The 26,139-nt window shown below is 36.5% G+C and overlaps 1 protein-coding gene across 4 annotated transcripts; it reads right to left on the bottom strand.

Annotated features, from left to right (window-relative positions):
* On the bottom strand, window positions 1-22,478 carry LOC135106830 (solute carrier family 15 member 1-like). Of its 4 annotated transcripts, none has more exons than XM_064016186.1 (19): window positions 22,233-22,478; window positions 15,722-15,783; window positions 15,296-15,374; window positions 15,018-15,159; window positions 13,510-13,605; window positions 12,264-12,407; window positions 11,225-11,352; window positions 8,644-8,732; window positions 8,123-8,287; window positions 6,575-6,652; window positions 6,256-6,426; window positions 5,944-6,072; window positions 5,460-5,600; window positions 4,692-4,798; window positions 3,406-3,555; window positions 3,092-3,191; window positions 2,807-2,950; window positions 1,713-1,820; window positions 1-1,608 (listed from the first exon to the last, which is right to left on the bottom strand). In XM_064016186.1, the coding sequence occupies exons 1-19, from the start codon at window positions 22,318-22,320 to the stop codon at window positions 1,429-1,431; spliced, it is 2,301 nt and encodes a 766-aa protein (XP_063872256.1). In that variant the 5' UTR covers window positions 22,321-22,478; the 3' UTR covers window positions 1-1,428. The 4 variants fall into 4 exon arrangements, with proteins under 4 accessions (XP_063872256.1, XP_063872257.1, XP_063872253.1 ...); XM_064016187.1 differs by lacking the exon at window positions 22,233-22,478 and adding an exon at window positions 18,081-18,126; XM_064016183.1 differs by lacking the exon at window positions 22,233-22,478 and adding an exon at window positions 16,185-16,734.
* Between the last annotated feature and the right edge of the window lie 3,661 nt (window positions 22,479-26,139).

The following is a 26,139-nucleotide window of genomic DNA, read 5'->3' as shown; positions in this document are numbered from 1 at the left end:
TTTCAAAAAGAATTTTATTTTCTACATATTTACATAATTTTTGTCATCATTATAGTAAACTATTTGCATATCCTAGCATATAAAAATCTTGTGAATGAAGTCTTTATAATGTATCAGATGATATGTGCATACACACACACACACACACACACACACACACACACACACACAGTAAGAAAGATGAGAAATGGGGTTTAATGCCAAGAAAGACATAGTACTCGAAGTAGGTAAGAGTAATATGAAACAAATGGAGAGAATATTCAATGAGAATCAAACTCATGAATTAAACTAAGGAAGAAAAGACCAGGAAGTAACTATCATGGATAACTTGTTATTATAGAGATAAATAAACAACACTGGAGGAACATATCACCTATTAATAGAAAAAATATTCATCTATCACATTGACAAGATAACAAAAGAATTTATCAGTTCATGTACATGATTTTCCCAAGACAGAAGTGTGCAGGATATGGTTGCTGTACAAGGCTGAAGAAGGTAAGAAGACTGATACAATATAAACAGCAACTATGAAGACTCCCAAAAGCCTGAGAGATATTTATGTGGAGGGAATATTAGTGAAATTTCCAGTACAGGAGGAAAGAAGAAAAGAGATTAGGAGTGGACAGGGTTTTGATGAAAGTGGATAAAGATCTACTTGTATGGGACTTCAGTGATACAAAAGTCCATGAAAGAAAAGTGGAAAAGGGTCACTTATAGGAGAGTACAAAAAATAGCTTTCCATATGGAGCCACAGACATGAATGGATACAAAAGTGGTCTGTGCACTGGATATCCGAGAACTTAAAGCCAACTTGGAGAATGACAGCCATGAAGACAGAACACAATGAGCACAGCTCTTTTCCTGTACACCACAACGAGGTAAAGACACTTAAAACATTTGGGTGAATATGTGAATGAATAATGTAAAGGTCTGGTCAATATGAAGCAAGGTCAATCATAAACATGTAAATAAAGACATGCACACATCCATGTTCACCTAATAATTCTGGCTCAGATAATCTTTCTTCAAGTAAAATCCCTCAACCAAAATGGTTTCTGACATTCTGCTCAACAAGGCAAAAGTACATGTGTGGTTGCATGTACGAGTATAATAAAAATGTTCCATCACTTCCTTTCATACTTTCCTCTCTAATAAAAAGAAATTAAATAAAAGTATTTGCTTTCTTCATTTAGCTTGTGCAAATCACATTCACACTACACATGTGAACAACATGAAAAATTCTATATATTACTATTGAAAATAACACCCCATATAATATTACTCTTCTGTACAATAATAAAAAAAATATGTTCTTAATAAGGACATATTCTCTACATAAAAGGTAACAGATACCCTGTAGAAGAACATGAACTTAAAACTAATTAAAAATATATAAATATTCTTTTTGCAATAACCATAAAATCATCAGAGCTTTGTTTCATCTTTTGAGAATGCCTCATTTACTTTTCCACTGTCTTTAGGAATTTCTTTAGTGGAATCATTCTCTGCTTTAATCTCATCAACATACTTATACCTCACAGCCAGGAATGCAAACAGTACCATATCAACAAACATGAGTGCAGCAAAGAGGAAGAACTCCATGCTCTGTAAAAAAACACAATTGCATTTTTAGCATAAGGAAATGTGAACATCTGGAGAAAAAAAGTTTGTAAGGAAAAATTACAGTCAAAATAAATACTGATACATACCTGTCGCTCAAAGAACTTTGCCTCAGCAATGATGACGACAATCAGGTTGCCAAATGATACCGTAAGTAGCCATGCTGCCTGCAGAACAGACTTCATGGAGACCGGGGCCTAAAAAGAAGCCAAGTGTAGCTGATAAAACAAAGAAATATATGTATGCACCCTATTCCTTACATATCTCTTTGCAGTACTTGTGATGCACATAGCAGGCACACACTGGATGAACAGAATCGGCCTTGCTAACTGTCCTGCACACTCCCCAAGGGATGTCACAACACACCAAGTGGTCCTATTGTGTTCCTAACATGTCCCTTTCATAATCTTCAATAATTCATTCACATTCACTTGTGCTTCCTCAATATGTGTGGGGTCTTGTCCCTCTCCTCCTTTGTAAAAAAATAGATTAATTTCAAGGTGACCTTATCCTAGAAAGACTGCTGACCAAGGGTACTGAGGCCTCCACCCAGAGGCTGATTGCATCTTGTGGTATAGTAAAACTCTATCTCAAGCACTGGGGTTGCAACATCCCTAACTCAGCCTCATATAACTATGGTAATTATTTTTCTTGTTCTCTCTAGTTTCAATTCTTCCCTGACGTTTTTACATGTTAACCACTTTCAGTATCCCCAAAGATAGCTATACATCTATTCCTCTCAACAATATTCTTGAATTCACTCCATAAACTTTTCATTCATTTTGAAATTCTCTCTTTGTTGTTCTATATCTTTTGAAGATACAATTTTTAGTATTTATCTATTTCCTTTCCTGTCTTTTTTTCTTTTTTCATGATTAACCTCATACACACTTTCAACTTTTGCTTCATGCCCCCTTATTTTTCAATCTGATTCTTAATTTGCACTCAATCTCTGGTTGCTTGAGTAATCTTCTTAACTTTGCAGCTTTTTACCTGTTCCATTTCATCCTATATATCTAGTAGCAGTACACAGAACTTCTATCATAAACAGTTCTGAAAGTTCAAAGTCCATTGGTGTCAATCATTTTATCTACAGGTGAATATAGCCTTTCAATAATAAACTATCTTTAACCAATTCATCTGCCAATACTGAAATAACATTAAGAAACTGTGGTTACATTACCTGTGTGAAGGAAAATTCAAGGCCTGTAATGGAGAACATGATCTCTGATGCTGTGATGATGAAATACTGTGGGATGAGCCACAGCATGTGTATTGAGTTGGGCTCAGTGACTACAAACAACCCAATATCTTGATATGTTTCCTGCTGGCACAACAAGAGCACATCCCATTAATACATTACTGCACAACATTTTGCATTCATACCAATCAAGTAATTTTTTTCAAATATTCAATCTGATTTATAATTTAATTCTATTATGAATAAAATTATGCAATGAAAACTCACATTGTCACTGCTGAGATTCCTTTGAACTAGGAAGTCATAAACACCACCCAGCTTCACATCAATTTTTCCCAAAAGTTTATCAGCTAAAAATATGTCATAGCTGAAAAAAATACAAGAAATCATTAAGATGTCAATCTTTCGTATACTATACACATCCGTATTCAAATCACAAATTATTGAATGCTGTAGAAATGATCCACCTACACACCAACAGGCACATATGCATGCACTTGCACACACACACACACACACACACACACACACACACACACAATAAATAAATAAAATACTTTTTATTAGGCATCCCAACATACCTGTCTGGCTCCACTTCCTGATACTCTGTGCCAGAGACCACAAAGCCTTTGGTTGAGTTTATATTGGTGAAGTTAAACTTATAATTCTCTATGTCACCATCCAAGAACACCTGTGAGTCAATCTTGTCCACTTCTACATTATAAAGCATCCTGCAAAGAATAAAGGTTTATGCTAATTTCAGACAACTAACAAAGTATGGCTTGCTGTATTAGTACTACCAGTTTTCTCATACAGGCGACAGGTACCATTGTCCAGAAAGCATACTAACCGAGAAACACATTACTGATATGTTTGGAGTCATGATGAATAAAATGGTAGTGCTGTTATCATCACATAAAAGATGATGGTAGTTAAGAATGTTTAGTGTATGGAAAGGGTGAAGATGAAGTGAAGATGAGGTGAGATGTAGCAAGGATGAAGTGATATCCTTGTGACTCTTTAAAAATGAGGCCTTTTCTTCTCTCTTATGATTACTGATTGCTTATATAAGGACATAACTGATTTCATGGATCCAATACTCATTGAAATGACCACCATGATAGTATCACTGTAAAGGCATTATACTGCCCAACATTTCTCTACTACAACTGTACTTTTCACCACCACTGTTTCATTGGATACACCTTAAAGAGAACTTCCTTATAAAAATATATCCTTAGATTTAGAAGTGAAGGTGAATGTAACTCCACTTACTACTGAGATTTTCCTTCCAGCTTTTTCATAAAACACAACCACTGGTACAAACTCTCCCTTCTCCAGAGGAACTCATATACCAAGATAAAATTATTAACTTATTTAAACATGGAATGAATGTGATAATCAAAGAGTAGGAGGGAGATTGTTGATACCAAAATTATTAGAGAGAAGAGTAGCATCAGATTGGTAATGATGATGTGGCAGTCACTCCAATCATCACTGTTGAGTTTCATGAAGTTAACCACTCTAGTTGATGTGATAGAAGAAAGCCAATGTTGGTAGTTCCTGTATATTGCCATGAGTCAAAAGTCAGATGGATGAAAGTCTTACATTCAAGATTATTGGCACAGAAGCTGGTGCTGTTATACATAAAAGCAAGATCATGGACAGAACATAAATTACTCACAACAATCAAATATGTACACTAATACATATTAGTGTTTTTAATAGCATGTAAGCTATTAAAAACACTAATAATGGAAATGAGAGATAGGTAAGGTCTTACACAGTAACCAAAGGTAATTATCACAATTATGGAAGAATTACCTCTGCAAGTAAAATCTACAAGAATTACACACTTGAGATTTACCTGAGTTTTGGGAGACCACTACTTGACTTTTCAATATCATCAGGAGGATCAACATTGACCACTATTCCAGTAGCATTGCCATCAGCAGTAATCAACACAACATGAGCCTGGAGATAAAAACAAAGGAAAAAAATAAGAAAACATATTCCATGACTGTAATACAAATAAAAGAAATAAAACACAGCAATTTAGTTTTGGATGTCTGGAGACCCATCACAAATCAAACCTTAGTGTGTGTGTGTGTGTGTGTGTGTGTGTGTGTGTGTGTGTGTGTGTGTGTGTGTGTGTGTGTGTGTGTGTGTGTGTGTGTGTGTGTGTGTGTGTGTGTGTGTGTGTGTGTGTGTGTGTGTGTGTGTGTGTGTGTGAAAAGATCTTCCCCATGGCAGCCACAAATTTGCCAAGTTGATGAGATACAATCAATAGTTATCCAAAAGGACACACTAGTACTAAATAAAAAATGTTTACCAATTCATCTTTCAATCTCATAACTACTGAACCACATTACATTTTTGCAGCACTCTCATGTCATTCCTAAACATTATGCATCATCCTATATGCTATCTGTCTGACACAGTGTAAGTAACAATAATCTGCTTCTTACAGCACATGATTTTCTCACACATATAAACATATGCAATTCAGTTACATTTCTAATGTATGAACATAAATTGATGTTCCCCTTCAATTATTCAAGAAATCCTCTACTTTACTTTACTTATTTACCAAAAAACAGCAATACAGTCTGAAACATTGATTCAGATTACTCACTGTCTTTTCTTGAAGAATTATTTTATATGGATCTGCTTTGCCAACAATGTTTCCACAATTCCCAGCAGTGAAATTTACTTCCACTTTAAACTCATTCAAGAGCATTCCATTTTCTGATCTGATGGAGATATCCTTACTTTGCTAGAAAAGAATAAAAATACATTAATCTATGTGGATGAAACATTGCCAGTTAAAATGTTAGTTTATATTCAAAATAGGTGCAATCTTACTTAGATGTGCAACTCATAAATCTATGTTGAGGAACAATTCATTAAAAATCCAGATATAAGTATATTTCTCCTCAATCTTCCAAATTAGTCAAGCCATTGGAAATACAGTGTTTGTGTTCTTTCCATTTACTGAAACATTCAAAATATTTCATCAATATATGTTAAGAACATTAAAGGTTTCATGTTATTTGGTCTGAGATAATATGCATATAACAGTTTACTCACAAACACAGTTTCATGTAGATGGTACTCACATCATATTGATACTGTGTCATAGAGATGGTGTCATCAGCCCATGATGGAGTGGCAATGACTTTGCAAGGAAGGGTATTGATGAGGGTCACACGGGAGTGCCCACTACTGATTGCAGTAGGGTAAGTTTGCTGCAAGAAAACTCTTATAAGGTCTGGACAATATGAGAAATAAGGGAAAAGGAAAAAGAGCTACAGTACAAGAAAATATTATATAAGAAAATAGGAAAACATTTTACAATAGTCTTCCTGGCAAGGTATAATCATGTCATTGTGTATATTTTGTTGCTATTACAAACCTTCAACAATTATTACCTCAAGCTGCAGTTCCAGACAGCCAGAGACAATGAAAGCCACTCCAGCCAAGACACCACCAGTAAACATCCTTGGTAGTTGTCGCTTCAGCAAGTTACAGTAACCCAACAAAGGGTACACAACTCGGTCAAACAAGGGAATCATTAGGAGGATAAGCAGAGGATTTACCACCTAGGGAAAAAAATCAGAATTATATGAGAATTATCAATGGTATAGAATGTAATATTATCCAAAATATTGCACATACAAAGAACATTTTGTGACCACTTTAAAAGTGTTTATGGGAGAAATAAATAACACACAATTAAAAATTACAAACCTGCATCTGGTCAGGTTTTAGGGTCCAGCTGCCAATGGTGCCGTCCATACGAGTCGCCTGGAAGGTCCAACGTGAACCCTAGAAAATAGGACCATTCTAGTGTCAGAATGCATTCATTAGTTCATTAACTTTTCTTTCATACTTATGAGAAAGCATTTGTATTAAGTTTTATTCAATGAGTCATTGTGAGGGTTGTCACCAAGAGGCAACCGTGGTGTAAAGGTTCACATGTCCAGCGGCAAGTGGAAGACCCCAGGTTTGATCCTAGGGTGGTGCCAGCCTTTTCTGGTGAACCCCTACTCTAACACTCATGTATCAGATCCCCATGTAATTTTGGTGTATATATATATATATATATATATATATATATATATATATATATATATATATATATATATATATATATATATATATATATATATATATATATATATATATATATATATATATATATATATATATATATATATATATATATATATATATATATATATATAAACTTTTCTAGAACACACTATCTGTTTTTCTATGCCTATTCTAGGTCTTTCTGAGTATAAAATTACCACTGACAATTTGTCTACACAAAGAGATTACCTCCATTAAGAGTAAACAAGTTGAGAAAAAATAAATCAAATGAGACTCAAAAGATTATATGCACCCTATATTAAATACCATATTAAATACCTTTCAAACAGCAAAATAAAATAAATTTATTTCAGGGTCCTTAGAACTGAATTTCCAATTCTATTATCAGTAAGTAGTGTCACATCCTCTAGATCTCTGACTGATGTAAAGCTTCATTACTAATGTCTCCTTAATAATTTTGAAAGTGTAGTGAAGGGGCATTCAAGGTCAACAAATTCCCTCCTGGGTTTCAGTGGTCCTCTTGACCAGTAAGGCAAAATGTACCTTGGGTGTTCCTTCATGGGGGTTCACTTGCTAATCATTCTATATATGGTATATGTACTCAGTTCAACAAACATATGATCTGACCAATCTTGTCTGTGTGGTTTTGACAGACAGAAGTCATACTGAATTAGCAAAGCCACAAAATTCAGCTGTAACTAAGTAAATCTGAACAGGCTTGTGTGTAGTAAGCATAACACAGAACTGGTCTTGGTGCATGTGGTGGATATGTGCAAGCAACTAATGAGCTGACTCCAAGCAGGAGCATCAAGGCTGTCATTGCAGGCATTGCAACTTTGTCTGAAATATTTCCCTAAAAAAATTAAAAAAATAAAAATAATAATAACAATAATAATAATAATAATAATAATAATAATAATAATAATAATAATGATAATAATAATAATAATAATAATAATAATAATAATAATAATAATAATAATAATAATAATAACAACAAAATAAAAAGAGTCATAATACCTTGGGGTATTCATCAGAGGTCCAAATCTTTCTGTCAAATCCTGTATATCCATCACCTCTCAATGTTAGCTCTGGGTCAATTTTGTAGGTGTTTTAGAATTCAAGATATAAATAAAGAGTTTTAGTTTGTATAAAACAAATATGTAAAGATGAAACACAAACCTGCTGATCAAACAGGGCCCAAAAGAAGGGCAGAGGGATGTACAGCACGAGCACCTTCAGCAACACCTTCACATCAGCTACGAGTTCCTCCCCGTACTTCTCCTTGGCATGATCCAGCCAGTGCTTCTTTCTCACATGGGTCTTGCGCTTCTTTCGTAATGCTTCCTGAGAACCACATTAATGTATACATCAAGATATTGTAAAAAGTATTAAGATAAAGTTTTTCTCTTTTAGATTACTGTAACCAAGCATTTACCTTCATGAAATGTCACTAAAGTTGTGCTTATGTCCTTTTTAGAGAGTCGGTCTGCAACTTTTGAATTACATGTGCTATCATATACACAATTATGCTTCCTCAAGTAAATAGGAAAAAAAATAGTATCATGAAGTTTTCTAATTGTAGATTAATGGGATATTAAATACCTAAACTATATTTATACATACATACTTATATACATGCACACATATACCATATACAATTAATATAAAAGATAAAGACTGAAACTAAAATATATACCTACCCTAATGCAGCCACTGACTTCTTTTAAAATCGTTCCTTGAGGAGGTACGATCTTATATAGCCGAGCCACATAACCCAGGACCAAGATCACTACAGACCATGCAAAGAAATAAAGAGAAAAGGCACACTTAGTCATGCATTAATCAAACTGTACTCACTTATGATAACAGCCATTCAGACATTCATGGGAGTTTTAACATGCCTAATATAGCAAATTTTAGTGAACTGTGGACTGGAAGAGATAATGAGAATGGCTTGGTCACCAGTAAAAAATTAGTAAGTTTGGGATGGTATGATGCATGTTAAATAGTAGAAAAAATGTTGATGGGTGGCATGGGGGGAGTGAATTACAATATCTGATGACCATAGCATGTAAGAATGAGGTAAGGCTTGAAATGGGAGATAATGGAAACATGTAGTGATTAGAAGATAAAAACACAAGAAAATAAGGGAAGCTGCAGGAAGCCATCAGGTCTACACAAGGCAGTCCCTGTATGAAACACACTTACCTATTTCCACCTATCACCACCATCCATAAATCTTTCAAAGCTTCCTAATGACTCAGCACTAACAGCATGACATTTCTAGGGACCCAATGTTTTAAGGAATAGGTATAGAAACAGGAAAGTAAATAAACAGATGAATAGATATATACACACATACATAAATACATTGATTGACTGATTATGTTTCCTTTTCATGACTTTCTTGTAGGAGGAATACAATACATACAGAAAATTCCAAAGCATGCAAAAATACAAATACAAAAAAGATCTTGCTACACATATGCTTGCAATATACCAAGTTAATAAAAAACAAAAAAAAGAAAGAGATAAAGAATCCAGAGTTGAAGTGGCCTGGCAGTGCCCTCACAAAACACCTTCCTCTTACTGCAAAGACAGGAGAGAGAAAAAAAAAAAAAAAATAGTGATTGGCCAAGATTAACCCCTTTACATTATCTGAGCATTCCAGACTAAACTTCCCCACCAAATATGTATGCATTGTTTTCATCTTTAATTTTTCTTAATAGATTTTATTTTATGAAACTCATAAAATTAAATGCACTCTTGAAGGATGTAAAGTAGTTTTTGCTTTGCTAATTTGGTTAGTCAGTTACCTCTTCAATCTTATCTCTGCTGACTGAGAATAATGTTGAATTTAATTCATAAAATGCACTTATGAGGAAGAGGAGATAGTTTTGCTATGATAATATGGCTGGAGTCAGTTGCATTAAAAAAAGATCCTCTTTAAACTTATCTCTGGAAAAGATAAATACAGAAAAAGGAAACAAACATATATATAAAATTAACAATGTTGATTTATCTAAGACACAAAATCTATCAGACAAATGAAACTTTAAAATGTGAAAAAAAAGGCAACCCACCACCATCATAGAAATGCACCTAAGACTTACCAAAATGCAGTTAACCACCTGGATTATTACACTACCTTCTGGAGGACGCATTTTGTAACATGAAAGCCCCAACACGAACACAACTGAAGAATTGACATTAATTGTAAAACATTACGTGGAGATACAAATAGTATAGATTATAATACAATATCTAAAATCCAATTTGCAAAAGTACATTGCATTACTTGTGGCAAATGAAAGATCCCCAGGAAATAATGCAACTAAATTTACTTGAGGCCAGCCACTACTTCATCTAATCTCAGCTGCCAAGTTAATGTAACTCTGTGACATGAACTAGGTATATAAAGACAGGTAAAGCAACAACAACAACAACAACAACAAAAGCATCTGGGTTTCATGATCTCTACAGTGTCAGATTCATAAATTATTACTTGTCTAATTTCATCCCAATCAGTTCTTTCAAGGAAATGATTTTCGAAATGCCAGTGACAGGATATTCTGGAAACTCTGACTTCTGGTTTCCTTACAAGAAATGGTCATAATGTGAATTGGCTCTGAGTGTTGTGCTTGAGCTCTCCTTGAAGATTAGGTAGGATAGTCTCTTAACCCTCAGAGCCCCTGAATCTGGAGTCAGAGTTGTTTAACTGTCATTTGATTAGGGTTGGGAGTTGGTAGATTCTAATGTTTGCCTTTTTAAATTACTAAATAATTAATATTGTTTAGAAAATATGTACAACAATGGATCTGTAAAATATCAGTAACTTTTCAGTCTCAAAACTGTTTTGTGATTTTATTAGGAATCTGGTGCATTTCCAATTCTAATAAGTGATATTACTCTCACCCAAATATGAGCAGTCCATAAATATCAACATTACCTGTTCAAGGATATTAGGCATTTGAGGCACTATAAAATACTTGAATATGTAGGAGCAATCACTCATTTCTACTGTGAATCAAGCAATGCCACTGCTTCTCACACCTGATCACAGCAAGGTTCCAAAAGCAGCTGCTCTACAAGGCCATAAAGTGTGCACTTCCAAAGTAATATGCATCCTGAGATGAAGGAGGAACATGAAGTGCTTAGGGCAACATAAAGAGCATACAATAGGTGTAATACAGTGGTTATTGTATTAGTGATGTTACAAGTTTCCAAGAAGCCACCAGCATGAAATCTATACACAATATATTAACATGAAACTATACTCACAGAGGGCAATAAACATCAGGATTGCAGGTACACCAAAGGCCAGGGAGTAACAGTCATCTCCAAAGCACTGCACGTCATCTCTAAGGATTGGTGTGATGAAGGTGGACAAGAGGGATCCAGCATTGATACTGTACATAAAATAAAGCATAGCAGTCAAAAACATTGAGTTATAATCTTTATACCTCTAATACTCAAGATAGTTTTAATATTAGTATTACTGTACTCAATTATTGAACTAAAATTAGATAGAGTGCATCATCTGATAAACAGGGGCATACAATGTGGAGTTAATTAATGTTTATGAATTGTGGCTTGAAAATATGAGGCCAGAAATGTGGCTCAATTAATGATCAGCCTCTTCCTCTATGTTGGTCACTTTTACTGACTGGTCTCTGGCCAATTTAAGTGAAGATAGAATTATGTTCTGGTGAGTCATGGTAATAACAGTTTTAATAATCCACAAAAACTGTATTAAACTTTTTTCTTACATAAAATACCTGAAACTGTTGATGATACTAATCATTCTCTTCCCACTCACCACTTGTAAAATCTACCTAAACACATTTTTATGATTGTATACCAGTTCACCATAAACAAATGTCAGGTCTTTGGGTAACTATTAATGAAGGATTGCTCTTATTTTGATCTAAACAGACCCATTACACTGCCTTGGGACAATGAATGTCAGAAAGCAAGTAAAAAATTGACTCATAACAGTATTTCCAAACATTTGACTCAACTTTTACTTATGTTTGAATCTCCACCATTAATCTCACACTACTAATCATTTACTCACTTTGGTCTCAGAAAGGAAAAAATTTTAAACCTTTTTCTTTAGTGTTTTCTACACTCATTTTTCTTTATCTTACATCTTCTTCACTATTCTGCATGCTTCCTTCTTTTATTCTTATATTAATTTCTCTTCTTTTTTCTAGCAAGAGGCTCACCTTTCAAACTCTACACTTGACTATTTAGAAAAAAATTCAAACACAAAATATCTTTTCGTCCTAAGCATTAAACTTGTCTCATTAATACTAACCTGAAGTAAAAGACAAAAAAGAACTGAGTCAGCTGCTTCTCTTGTTGTGGAAGCACAAACTGGTCTCCTCCAAAAGCTGACACACATGGCTTGATACCACCTGTGCCCAATGCTATCAGCAGCAGCCCCAAGAAGGTTATCACCCTGATTATGAGAGAAAATACACATTGTATACGTAAATAGTCAAATGCATGCATAGTTGTAATACTCTACTGATTGAAAAAAAAAGATGGTGAATGAATGATTGATAATAATAATAATAATATTAATAATAATAATAATGATAATTATCTATCCGTACACCAGGCAGGCAATCCCACATGCAATAGCTCTGGCACCGGCTAAGAATACTGCCACTGTATTTCCTGCATGTCATAAGAGGCAACTAAAAGGAACAGAGTGAAGAGACTAGGAGCCCCCTTTTTTTTGTATGCTGTCCTATGGACACAACATCAATAATAATAATAATAATAATAATAATAATAATAATAATAATAATAATAATGATGATGATGATGATGATGATGATGATGATGATGATGATGATGATGATGATGATGATGATGATGATGATGATGATGATGATGATGATGATAATAATAATAATAATAATAATAATAATAACAATAATAATCTATCTATATACCAGGCCAATAATTCTACATCGGGTGGGCCAAACAAAGCACCACACACATAGACACACACATCATCCACACTCTTAGTTATGTTGGCCTCTGGTGGAGTGGGATAATCTTATGGACCAAAAAGCTGTTTTACCTCCATGTGGGCTGCTTACTTTAACTACATTATATAAATTTGTATATATTACATGTGTTTATTAGTAGTAAGTATAATAAAGTGTTTCAAGTGTTTCAAGTGCCACATGATGGGAGCTTAGGCATAGCACAGTTGGCCATGTACTCCCACAGCAAGGCCCAACAGCCCTCACAACAACAATGATAATAATAATAATAAAAAAAAGTAAATAAAATAAATAAATAAATAAATAAATAAATAAATAAATAATAATAATAATAATGATGATGATGATGATGATGATGATGATGATGATGATGATGATGATGATGATGATGATGATGATGATGATGATGATGATGATGATGATAATAATAATAATAATAATAATAATAATAATAATAATAACAATGAATATATAAGTATTTAAATCAAAAGCTAACATTAAAACATTCTAGGAATGCATATTACAAACTTATATGCTACTTACTTTTCTATAGTCAGATCAGTAAATATTGGAGACACAGCAGATATGGAGAGGACAGCATTTCCCAGCACATAGATGATGGATATATAAAATATGGTCCTGTGGGAGAAATGATGAAAATCAATGATGATGAGTATATGATCATGAGTATAAACCATACACAACTATGCTAAAATTCTAAGGATGAATACAATATTTGGACTATCTCCTATTCTCCCTTAAAATGCAGTCAACTCTAGAAACCTGAGCTTAAATAATGACTCAAAACTAATATCCACCAAAAAATGCAAGTGATAGAAAAATGACTTAATGTTACATGATTCTAATATATAATTTATGTCATACTTATGGACATACTCATAATTGGAACCGTAGTGAAATGTAAAGCATATAATGTATACATATTTCCTTTTAACATAACACTTATATGAAAATCTCTACTCTACTTTTTTTTTTTTTTATGTAGGAGGGACATTGGCCAAAGGCAACAAAAACCCAATAAAAAAAAAGCCCACTGAGATGCATCCCAGAAAAGAGTCCAAGGCAGTAGTCAAAAATTGAAGGATAACTGTTTTGAAACCTCCCTATTGAAGGAATTCATGTCATAGGATGTGGAAATACAGAAGCAGGCAGGGAGTTCCAGAGTTTACCAAAGAAAGGGATGAATGATTGAGAATACTGGTTTACTTTTGCATTAGAGAGGTGGACAGAATAGGGATGAGAGAAAGAACAAAGTCTTGTGCATCGAGGCTACGGAAGGAGGGGAGGCATGCAGTTCGCAAGATCACAGGTTAGATGAATGAGACAATTTACCATGCAATAAACAAAACGTACATGTTCTAGTTGTGACAAACATTTACATATGACAAAGAAAAGTTGGCCGATATTACTGGTGTCTCATTCTAAACCAAACACATATTTCATGTAATTATTAACTAGTATCAGTATTCAAGACAGGAAAGATGTTCAGATTTACACTCACCACTAGAGCTTAATTACAGCATCACTCAGCAGTCACCAGGGAATGTGCTCATAAAGGTTTTGGTGCTTAACCTCTACTAGTTTCACCATGCTCTAGTGGACACTGAGGTTTTCTAGACTGTTACCATGATTGTTGTGTTGGTTTAACAAGATTTTTGCATCGTCAGTGGGAAAAACATCCTTAAGAACCTAACTAATCCAAGTGTAGCCTTTAAAAACAGTTCTTACTTAATTTATTCAACATTATTTTCCTCTCTCTCTCTCTCTCTCTCTCTCTTACTATGAACTTTCCAATACATTTAAAGTGGTAGTTTTTTCTAGTTTTCTCTTCATCTGTTGAAATAAACTTTGATGAATGGTACAAAATCTGGCTTAATTTTCCTAGTAGTTCTCATTCTTTGCATAAAATAGATCCAGTATAAGCAACTCATAACATCTATAACTAGGCATCATATACTTAACAGTGGAAAACCAATAACTCCTGATAACAGTACAACACTGGCACCCTACAACTGTAGAAACGAACATACTTGAAGCGGCCCAGCCAGGAGTCAGCAATGATGGCACCTAGGATAGGGGTGAAGTAACACAGCATGGCCCACACATGGTAGATGACTGTAGATGTATCTTCACTGAATTTCAACTGGTTGTGGAGGTACAGGATGAGGATGGCTACAAAGGAAAGGGTTTTTTATTGTCATTAAATAGTAATTTCTTAGGTACTCTCTGTTGCACGACTAAGTAACCTTTATCCAAAGATTCAGGTTATCTACATGAAAACATATCACTGCTGATAAATCACACTCACCTTTCATGCCATAATATGAGAATCTTTCACAGAATTCATTGCCGACAATGAAGAACACCGACTTTGGGTACTTGACTTTCTGTACAGAGAACAAAAATCAAAAGTTAAACCTCTTTAGTTTCACCAGAGAGTTGATTCTGCACATAATTGTATTTTTTTTTCAGAATGTGATATCTAAAGCTATTCACTGCTGGCCATTATTGTATCTTTACCTCACATGTGTCTAAACCACACCAGATTGCTTATCATGATCACACCCATTTGCTGCAGGACACAAATCCATAACAGGCTAGCATGAAAATTTTCCCTGAAGCACAGGAAAAGTGATGCTTAGGTGTATGTATAATCACACAAGTAATTTGGTAGTGTTGCTGCAATAACAACTGTCACCTTCCATCTCAAGACAAAGGGATGACATGCACTCACCTCCTCCGTGCTCTGCTCCGCATCGCTGTACTTCTTCTCCTCATTTCCAAGGAGCTTTGTTGCTGCAAGAGGAGACAGAATAATTAGATCGATCAAGGGAACAACGTGAAAATAAAGAAATATTAACTAAGTGTAAGTATTCACAGCAAAAGATGCAAATTGCACAGACACAGTTAAACAGAAGTGAAAATAAAGGAGCAGTAGAGAATCAATTTCTGGAAGCCTGTGTCAGGTCATCTGTAATATAGCTAGTCAATGAAATACTTGTACAAATCTTTGGATAAATGACACTCACTCACTCACACACACACACACACACACACACACACACACACACACACACAGACACACACAATGAGCAGGGTCATTACTTAATCATTCAGGTCATAAAAATAAATAAATAAATAAAAACAAAAAAAAAAGACACGCAGAAGGAAGTGACAAACAGACAGGAGGACCTTACACTCCTTTATGTTATAGATATTCCACATTTCCTCTTCTGTATCTTCATCCTCATGATCATTTTCCTCATATTCTGAGGAGGCCAAGTCCCATTCCTCAAATACGCCCTCACTCTCCAACAGAGGACGATACATGTGCTCGGACCAACACAGGGACAGACACAACCACAAACAGTGATTTAAGCAGAAAAAAGACCACACAAAAGAAAAGAGGAGACGCAAACTAAGACAGAAGAGAATGTGCTTATTATTTGTTGTGTGTGAGATAAGAGTTAGATGTGAGTGGATGAGCAGGGAAGGGAAGGTATGCAGGAAGGTGCGCTGTCTTGCTCAGGGTAGTCAAACTGGAAGCTTATGAGGTAAAAGAAAACTGACAATATGTAAACACTCATCAATCCATATCTAATGCTACATGGATGATTATGGCTTGAAAGAAATTTGACTGAGAAGAATGCTTGTACAGACTATAACAATTTTAGTTATCTTATGTGTAATTCATTGTCACTTCTTTTGATGGTGTGGTAACATGAATTTGGACTTCTTCTTAATAAAGTGACACATTTCAAGATACTTATGAGCTATTGCAATACTACAAAATGTTAAGAGAGAGAGAGAGAGAGAGAGAGAGAGGAGAGAGAGAGAGAGAGAGACGAGAGAGAGAGAGAGAGAGAGAGAGAGAGAGAGAGAGAGAGAGAGAGAGAGAGAGAGAGAGAGAGAGAGAGAGAGAGAGAGAGAGAGAGAGTGTGTGTAGAACTGGCTAACACAACAGAGCAGGGGTTTCAGCTAAGTGGTAGAGAGTTGTCAGTGGCAGTGAGTAAGCTTAGCATGAAGGAAGAGGGTAAGAGGGTTAGTGTCCCTGGATGGTCATGGTCTGGCAGGGAGCGGGGCGATGGAATCAGGGAGGATGGAACACTGTATGGAGAAGAAAAATGGGTATGGACTAAACAAAATAACTAAACATATGTGTGATGACAACAATTACGTCATTTAATTTCCTATAAAGGCTGCTGCACATGCATTCAGGCTGATGGATGGTACTTAGGAGCATAAGTTCAAATACTGGCCATGATTCGAGGTTAGAGAAAGGCATCCAGTGTGGGTAACATTTCCCAAATACCAAAATCAAAGTTCTATATTACGAGACACTGTTTTGGGCCTGATTCATAAATTAAGAGAACGAGAATGTACATATAAGCCAAATAAAGCTTCATTCACTAAACTGCACAGGGTGAATAAGTAGGAGTTAAGGAAGATGTGACTGTTACGTAAAGGAAGAGCATAGGTCATTTAGGTGGTAGTAGTAGTAGCAGCAGCAGTAGTAGCTGTAAGAAGAACATTGTAATCTATCTCTATCTATCTATCTATAAATACACACACACACACACACACACACACACACACACACACACACACGTCAACGTGTCATTCCCTTCCCTTCCGTTTTCTTTGGAATGTAATTTTCCAAAGGAATTAGGGGTTCTGACCACACCTTTTTCTCACAAGACGGAAGGCGGAAGTACAACAACAACAATAATAAGATAAATAATACTAATACTAATACTAATACTAATAATAATAATAATAATAATAATAATAGTAATAATAATAATAAAAATAATAATAATGCATCGCGCAAGTATACCAGTGTTCCCTCGATGCACAAAAGGGGGCATTACTAACTGTGGCAAAATTATATAAAATAAAATGCGGGACTTATTGAATATACGCACCTTACCAACATTCCCATGCTCTCTCTCTCTCTCTCTCTCTCTCTCTCTCTCTCTCACATAACTGATAAGAACTAGATAAACAAATAGGGAGAGAGAGAGAGAGAGAGAGAGAGAGAGAGAGAGAGAGAGAGAGAGAGAGAGAGAGAGAGAGAGAGAGAAAAAACTTACTATCATTCACTTTATAATGATGACAGATCATGACGTGGAGAGCTAACTTCAACCTCACTCCTTCCCAGTCTCCTCACGTTCACCTGGAACTTGCTGACGACGACGAGCGCACACCTGCACACCACTTTCCCCCTTACCCCTATAACACGGCGGGGGCTCACTGCACTTCTGAGACAGTCAAAACGCGAGTAAACAACGATAACATGCAAGTCGTTTCCTTTTTCGCGCCGTACGTAGTCGTCTAGTCGAGTGGTCGTAATCGATATGCAAGAACTGGGCACTTCATGTAAAATCTTAGCGCATATGGTCACGTTTCCCAATGCAGGAGCGGATAAATGATGTATGTATGATCGTGCGTGTGGGTGGATGGTTGGGTGGTTGGATGTGGGTGCATAGATCTATTTGTGTTTATATGTTTGGGTGTATATTGGTGATTTCTATGTTGCACACTGCACGCACCATTCCACCCGCTGTTCTATGCACTACTGCGTTCATCTCAAGCACTCTCGGTACAGAATGCACTGCTCACAGCGGTGAGGTGCCTCAGCCCTATAGCCACCACCGCCACCAACACGATGAGAAGAGGTAATGTTCTTGATAATTTTGAGCGATTACAGCTGCGACCTCACACCTGTCGCCTACACACAGCACTTGCGCAAGAGAGAGAGAGAGAGAGAGAGAGAGAGAGAGAGAGAGAGAGAGAGAGAGAGAGAGAGAGAGAGAGAGAGAGAGAGAGAGAGAGAGAGAGAGAGAGAGTAATCTAAAGATCAGTTAATATATCAAACCATGAATTTAAAATAGACGAAGAGAAATACTAGTAGAAAGTATCTGTAAATATATCCAAGACAGAAAATTACTATCAGTCCAGCCAATCAAATAATATAGGTATGCTACACTAGTTACAACACACGGATCGAAACCTTTAGTCACGGAACGAAGGCTTCACGAAACACAACTCAAAGGGGAATGGATGGAGTCACGATTGGCAGAGCATGGACGGATGACAAGTGGGTATCATATGAAAGAGAGCGGATCAAAGAAGAAATAATCACATTTCTAAAAGAGAAATGTAAATATGACCAAGTAACATCAAGTATCAAACATATGTTATGCAGATGCGCAATAACTTAAGAAATGGCGTCCTATGTGAATGGTAGGGAATATAGATACGGTAGTCTCTCTCTCTCTCTCTCTCTCTCTCTCTCTCTCTCTCTCTCTCTCTCTCTCTCTCTCTCTCTCTCTCTCTCTCTCTCTCTCACTTGCGTACATTTATCAGCCCTCTATCACACAGGGGGATCATAACGTGACATATCAAGATTTGACTACTAATACTGAGAGAAAGGCATCACGTTCATCTCAAGCACTCTGGGTATAGGATGCAAGTATCAGCATTGCTCACATCAGCCCTACAGCCACCACAGAGGCGTTGCGCCAATGCACGGAGAGTCTTTCATGATCTTTCTTTCTTTCTTTCCGAGCAGAGAACTTTTAGTTTCAGTTTTTTAGGAAGGAAGAGGCAATTAAACGTTTCTAGTTCATATTTTCTTTTCTAGCACTAGGCCAGCCTCCTTTACGAGCAAGAACATTTTATCATGAGAGAGACTTCATTGTGGATAACACAGTCAAGGTAAGTGAGCTGCATATTTCTGAAATCTGGAAGAGATAGCTGCCAGTCACATTTGAACACGCTAGACTGGGTTGGGCTAGGTTAGGTTAGATGTGAGTTACGTTACACTAATAGGGATAACTTTGCATGGGAAACACAATGAGATAATTTCCTAGAATATTCTGTGGTTGGTTTTGGAGTTACAGCAGTGTCTTCCCAGCGAGTGCATATACTCCATAGACAAGCGGGCGGGCTCGGCGACAGGTGCCATGCAAGGGTCTCTTATTAGCGCGGATTCGTGAACTATCACATAAAAAAAAGAGCTTTACAGGAAGCGTTAATAATCAATGAAGCAAATTTTCTCTACCAGCTCTCTCTCTCTCTCTCTCTCTCTCTCTCTCTCTCTCTCTCTCTCTCTCTCTCTCTCTCTCTCTCTTCTTTTTTTCGCATGTAAGAATTTTTTGCATGTAAGAATTCAACCAGCATACAGACGTATCACTGAAAACATATTGTCTGCATTTATCAAAGGAAATACCATTGCGGCTCATCATCATTACGGAGCGATATTACAATTTCTCACTTACACAATTATTTCCTTTAAACACTCCACCGATAGCCAACTGAGTGGTCCGCTTTCGTGGTTCGGGAGATAGGAGCATCTTTACGCCACACCGGCACTGTTATCTTTAATTAATACACATAAATTCACCTGAAAAAACACAAGTGATCCCAGTTATCTTATCAGGGTGACAGGACGCTTACAACTATTACGCTTACCGCGTCTTCTCGTAAGCTAAATAAAAAGAAGCATCATAAAAGGAATATCATATAGTGGAAGTCATAAAGTGCATAATAAACACCTAAGTACTAGCTGAATGGATGTAATATACTTAAATGTATACATTACTTTGAATATTACTGCCGATTTCTCTCTTTTTTTTTTCTGGGAAGATGTTACAATACAAAGCAGCACAGTACAGAAGTAGAGCAGCGTCACATGACTTCACTATTGCTTAACACTCCTCGTGACAATCCTCCCATCCATCATTCACAATACGTCAAGCCCGATGCCTGCACAGTTCCGCCCGTGTATCGCTGGCTGTCGTGCTTCATTATAATTCATCTTACATTAACTCATTTTCTGTCGCTTGCATTTTGTTGTAGATATTAATTTTGAGTAAGTGTTTAGACACGTTTCTAGTGTTCACTTTATTTCAAGGAAGAATAAGGGAGAGTTCAAATATTGCATTTATTATTTAAATTTAACCATAGCTGTGCAGTTTATACTCTTGATATCCCACTGATTTTTTTTGCCGACAACTTTTCCAGAGTTTGTTCATACAGAACACCATTGGATTATGGGAAATATTAGCTCAGAAGCAAAACAATGGATCCAATGGATGGTTGATTTCCTTGAGGTACATGATGAAGAAGAAGAAAGAACAGAAAAGAAAGTGCTTCTGGACTCGTGAATGGCTGGCGCTGGGACACACTAAGAGACTTGATCGCAAGGTCTGAGTGGCGGGCGTCGCGCTGGCACTAAATCCATCAACTTGTGTCAGTCATCTTCCCCTTCCTCTACTCCCACGACTAAATCCCTACGATACAAAGAACAACACTGAAATAATTTCGCATATCATTTCATTCCTCTCTCTGCATACGTTGGCAATGATATTAACTATTTTCAAGACAACAGTGGGTATATTTCTTTTCTCGCACTAGTGATCATGAATTTTTAGATGCAAGTGTTCTGTGTTTGATTTCTTTTCTTGTGTGTCTGTGAGAGAGAGAGAGAGAGAGAGAGAGAGAGAGAGAGAGAGAGAGAGAGAGAGAGAGAGAGAGAGAGAGAGAGAGAGAGAGAGAGAGAGAGAGAGAGAGAGAGAGAGAGAGAGAGAGAGAGAGAGAGAGAGAGAGAGTTTCCATTCTGAGCCTCTGTTTTTTTTCTTCTTAATTTTTCAAGTTGGGTAGATCCACTTTCGACATACTTATTATGTTTTGCAGTTAATATATAATTATGATGTACAAACTTTCGCATCCTTATTTCGAGTTTCGATATCTAAAACAATAGTAATAGTGAAACATCATCATCATCACTGAGGGCTTAACTTTCATAATACAATAAAACAATCCTAAAAGAAACTTGACTTCCGTATTTTCGCCACGAAACATACACACACACACACACACACACACACACACACACACACACACACACACACACACACACACACACATACAATAATTACCATACCATGCATTACGTAATGTCTTCCTTCATAATGCATAAGAAAAGAAAAAATGCATTTTCCTTTACATTCACTTCACCACCCTTCCTCTTTCCTCGCAGTTCTCAAAGCGAATTACAGAAAACAGTAATGAAAGACGGAGCATATATAGCGAGCTTGACCTGGTTCTATGTATATAAAGAAAAAAAAAATGTATACGTAAGAACAATAAGGTAAGAAAACACACACACACACACACACACACACACACACACACACACACACACACACACACACACACACACACACACACACATTTACCTCTAGGCTGGGCCACCACCTGAGTTTCCGACACCCCGCTGTCAGCCGACCCAACCGCCTCCTGCTGCTCCTCCGTGTTAGGCGGCATGGTTCGCCCCTCGCTCTTAACTCAAGCGCCGTGCCAGTAGTCCAAATAATATCAGAGTTTAGCGTAAGAAGAGAAATGGTGAGGAAGCGCGTTGGCGGAGCGTCGGTAGCGTCTGGTGTGTTCAGTGTGGCGGCGCGGATGTAAATGTGAGGGGGACGTAGAACATGTGTTAATTAAGGGAGCGTGGTGGTCAAGACGGAGCCTTATCTCAGCGTCCCGACGTCGCTACCACGAAAAAAAAAAAAATGAAAATAAAACAAAATAAAGATCATGATGATGAAATGCTCTTATCGCGGAGGTGGCGTCCAGGAGGCAATTTAGGTGGTGGGGTGGACAGGTTAATCCCACAGACCAGGGGCTTATACCAGGAGCTTTTGTTTGATATGCTGACATCCCATCAACCACAGCACGAGGGTACACGTAGATCACAGCACATGTAGGCACATACGATAAGATTATGCCGTAATGCCTTTAATTCAGTGTTTTCACGACCTAATGCCACTAAAGACACCATTATTGCGATGTTTTTTTTATTTACTTACGTATTTTCTTTACTTATCCTAGTGATCTGTTATCAGAGAAAAGGTATCTGTTATCAGAGAAAAGGTAAAAGACCACAGAAACACGTGCAAACCTGGGTTTGCAAGTGTTTCTCCTGTTAATAATGCAGTAATCTTGTTAATCGATCACCAGAACTGTAAAAATACCATTGAAGTCCGTGTAACTACAACTAGAGAGTAGTGAAGATGCCGAGAAGTCTTTAAGAATATGATCCAGTGACAATATTACCATGTCTTTAGGTGGCAAAATTAGCGTGACAGAGTTGATGACATAAGAAACAATGCTCACACACTTAACTACGAACAGACAAACTGCTGCCCTCTCACTCACTTCCCTCGCGCATGTGGCATATGGTAAGGTGGACTGACAGGTCTTTCGTGTCACAATTTGACTTCGTTGCTGTGGCGCCAAAATATAATCGATCATTCCAATAACTTTAGTCGATCTCATTAACATTGCCTAAAACCAACTGACACCTGCGCTTTTGCTTCTTCGTATGTCATTTACTTCCTTCTGCAATAGTTACCCACTTTGCTGATTTTGCTAATGTTTAGATATTTTGTCGGTCACACACTCCTATCAGTGCCTCTTCTTCACTTCCTCAAACAATCCCGCCACAGCCACATCTCTTTCAACTGTACATGATAGTTGTATGTTGGCTGTCTTTCTTTTTCTTCCTTTCTTTCCTTTTATATATCCAAATGAATACCTTACTTCATTTTACCATTCACATTAACCCTGCATCACCATTTATCTCCACTCGAACATAAAACACACACACATACACACACACACACACACACACACACACACACAAACGTTTTTTTAACCATCACTATTCATCATATTTATCATATATATTCATCATATTTCTCAACTTCCCCGACGTTCCTTGATTTATCGAAGTAATATCGGTAATCTTTATTTTCTCATAGCTGTTACAAATCTAATTTTGCATATTTATCTGTCATTTCTGGTGTATGATAACCACGTATCCTTTCCACTGGTGATCTTAACTCTTAGCACATCTTCATCCAATAACATTCAGTTCCTAAGATTTCTCTGTATATACTCCATTTCTCGCTTCTTGAGTCTCCGTTCATCTACATGAGTTTGTGGGTCTTCCTTGTGCCGTTGTTGTTGCTGTGGCGCCATAACCCAATCCATTTCTTATTTCCCTCTTGCTGAGCCGTGTACTTCATCATTATCAATATTATTTCTCTCTCTTATCAATACTTCCTTAAAAGCTTTCACTGCCTCTCCTCACTTTACCTTTTATTTTGATCCCTCTAGCGTTCACAAAAGACAAAGGAAATTTAACACTCCGAGCGGCTAAGTTTGTTCACTTTACACAAAAAAATAACTATGTAGAGCTTGAAAACTCGTAGAAAACACTGTACGATGGTTATGATTTCTTAATTTAATTACATACACATATTTCTACTGCGTCACCCAAGCACTCCCTTCCGGGGTGTGTGGCTCAACGTTCGTGGTGATCAAGGAAAACTTTAATGTGTTTACTTGCTGCTTGGCCAAGGGATATTTATTTTGGTTGTTTTTCAAATACGTCCATATATGTTACAAATGTTTCATAGCTCAATACTTGTTTAGCTTTCTCTGTATACGCGTAACTTCACAGTGATGGACCGTAGGAAAAGAAAAGACATGAAATGTGGATCGAAAAAACACACCCTGCCACTCCCACCACCACCTCCACCACTACCGCCACTTATATACACATAACCATCACTTTCATCAGCAACCGACGACAACAGAACAACAAAAACAACAAACAACGAGAACAAACGTGTGTCATTAAGTTGCGTTTACATCAAGCAAGTCGGGTCGCGTCAAGGTGATTCGCGGCGTGTCATCATTGCCACCACAATTCAACATTAGTTTGTGTGGATCTTTGAAAATACCGTGTACAGTCCAAGACAAAAGTCGTGTCAAGTCTTTGTCCGACTATGAAATGTTACTCGTGAAACATCACGAAAATCAGAAGGCAGTCACATGTTAGTGATTTGCAAGGCTGAATCTCTAAAGCTAATGTTCAGATAAGGGTTCAGAGCTTCGAATCTGCCGCTGATGAGATAATGACTAAACCAAATCAAGGAGATTTGAAAGGTTCCAAAGATTTACTGCGTCGGCTTCATATCCGATGTGGAATGCGTAGTATACTCTGTGAAGCAGTGATTTACACATACCTAATACTGAACATCATGTGTGTTTCAAAACATGAGTGGCTCGAAAAGATATCGAATGTATCAAAGAAAACCACACTCGATACAAACTATTATGAAGTATGAAGTGTGGTGAGTATCAAAGCCCCGATGGCAGTGCTACCAACTGTTTCAACGACACACGGCAAGCAGCACCGTAAGGTTAACCCACTATCGGACTTTTGTCTTTGACTGTATACCTGAAGAATCGAGTCAATTCGAGTTACGCCCCCAGGAAAAAATAAAAAATAAATAAAATAAATAAATAAAATAAATAAATAAATAAATAAAAAAATAAAAATAAATAAATTAATTAATTAATAAATAAAAGATAAAGCTGGTAATTCTGAGAATATATGCATCCAGACACGCCATTAAACTCTCATTTACTCTGGTGGACTCAGTTGGTGATAACAGCGATAAGTCAAAATTAATCGAGACTCGCTTAATGTATTATTGTTATTGCTATTGTTATTATTATTATTATTATTATTATTATTATTATTATTATTATTATCATTATTATTATTATTATCATAAAAATATCATATAAAGAGACACATTGAAAAAATTCTAAATCATACCACCGGGAGTTATCTATACTGTTAAGACACAGTTAGTAAAAGAGAAAAAAATAATAATAAAAGAATAAAATTAGGTTACCGCATTCAATTTTTTTTTTTTTTTATTAGTAGTCGAGAAAGTTACGGACCCCGATGGCACACTATTCCAAACATTCCAGAAAGCTGAAGAAAAATCTGAAAAACTGAGATATAAAGAATTCATCAGTTTAACACTCCACATAATTCAAAGCAGCACAACCCTTAGTAATTCCGACTGGGTGATAAAACCTTGGTAAAAACGTGTGAGGAGAATGAATGAAAAGTATCATTAAATACTTTATGTAACAATGAGAGACCACTAGTATCCCAACGGCGCCCAATGTCAAGCCAAAGTCAGATAAAAGAAACTTCATAGTTTCTGATGCGAATCAGCTGCAGACATCCATACCACAGATAAACAAGATAAAAGATAA

Source organism: Scylla paramamosain, chromosome 14, assembly GCF_035594125.1.
Source record: "Scylla paramamosain isolate STU-SP2022 chromosome 14, ASM3559412v1, whole genome shotgun sequence".
Taxonomy (NCBI): Eukaryota; Metazoa; Arthropoda; class Malacostraca; order Decapoda; family Portunidae; genus Scylla; species Scylla paramamosain.
The sequence above is the reverse complement of the archived record's forward strand: the minus strand, read 5'-3'. Positions and strand labels throughout refer to the sequence as shown.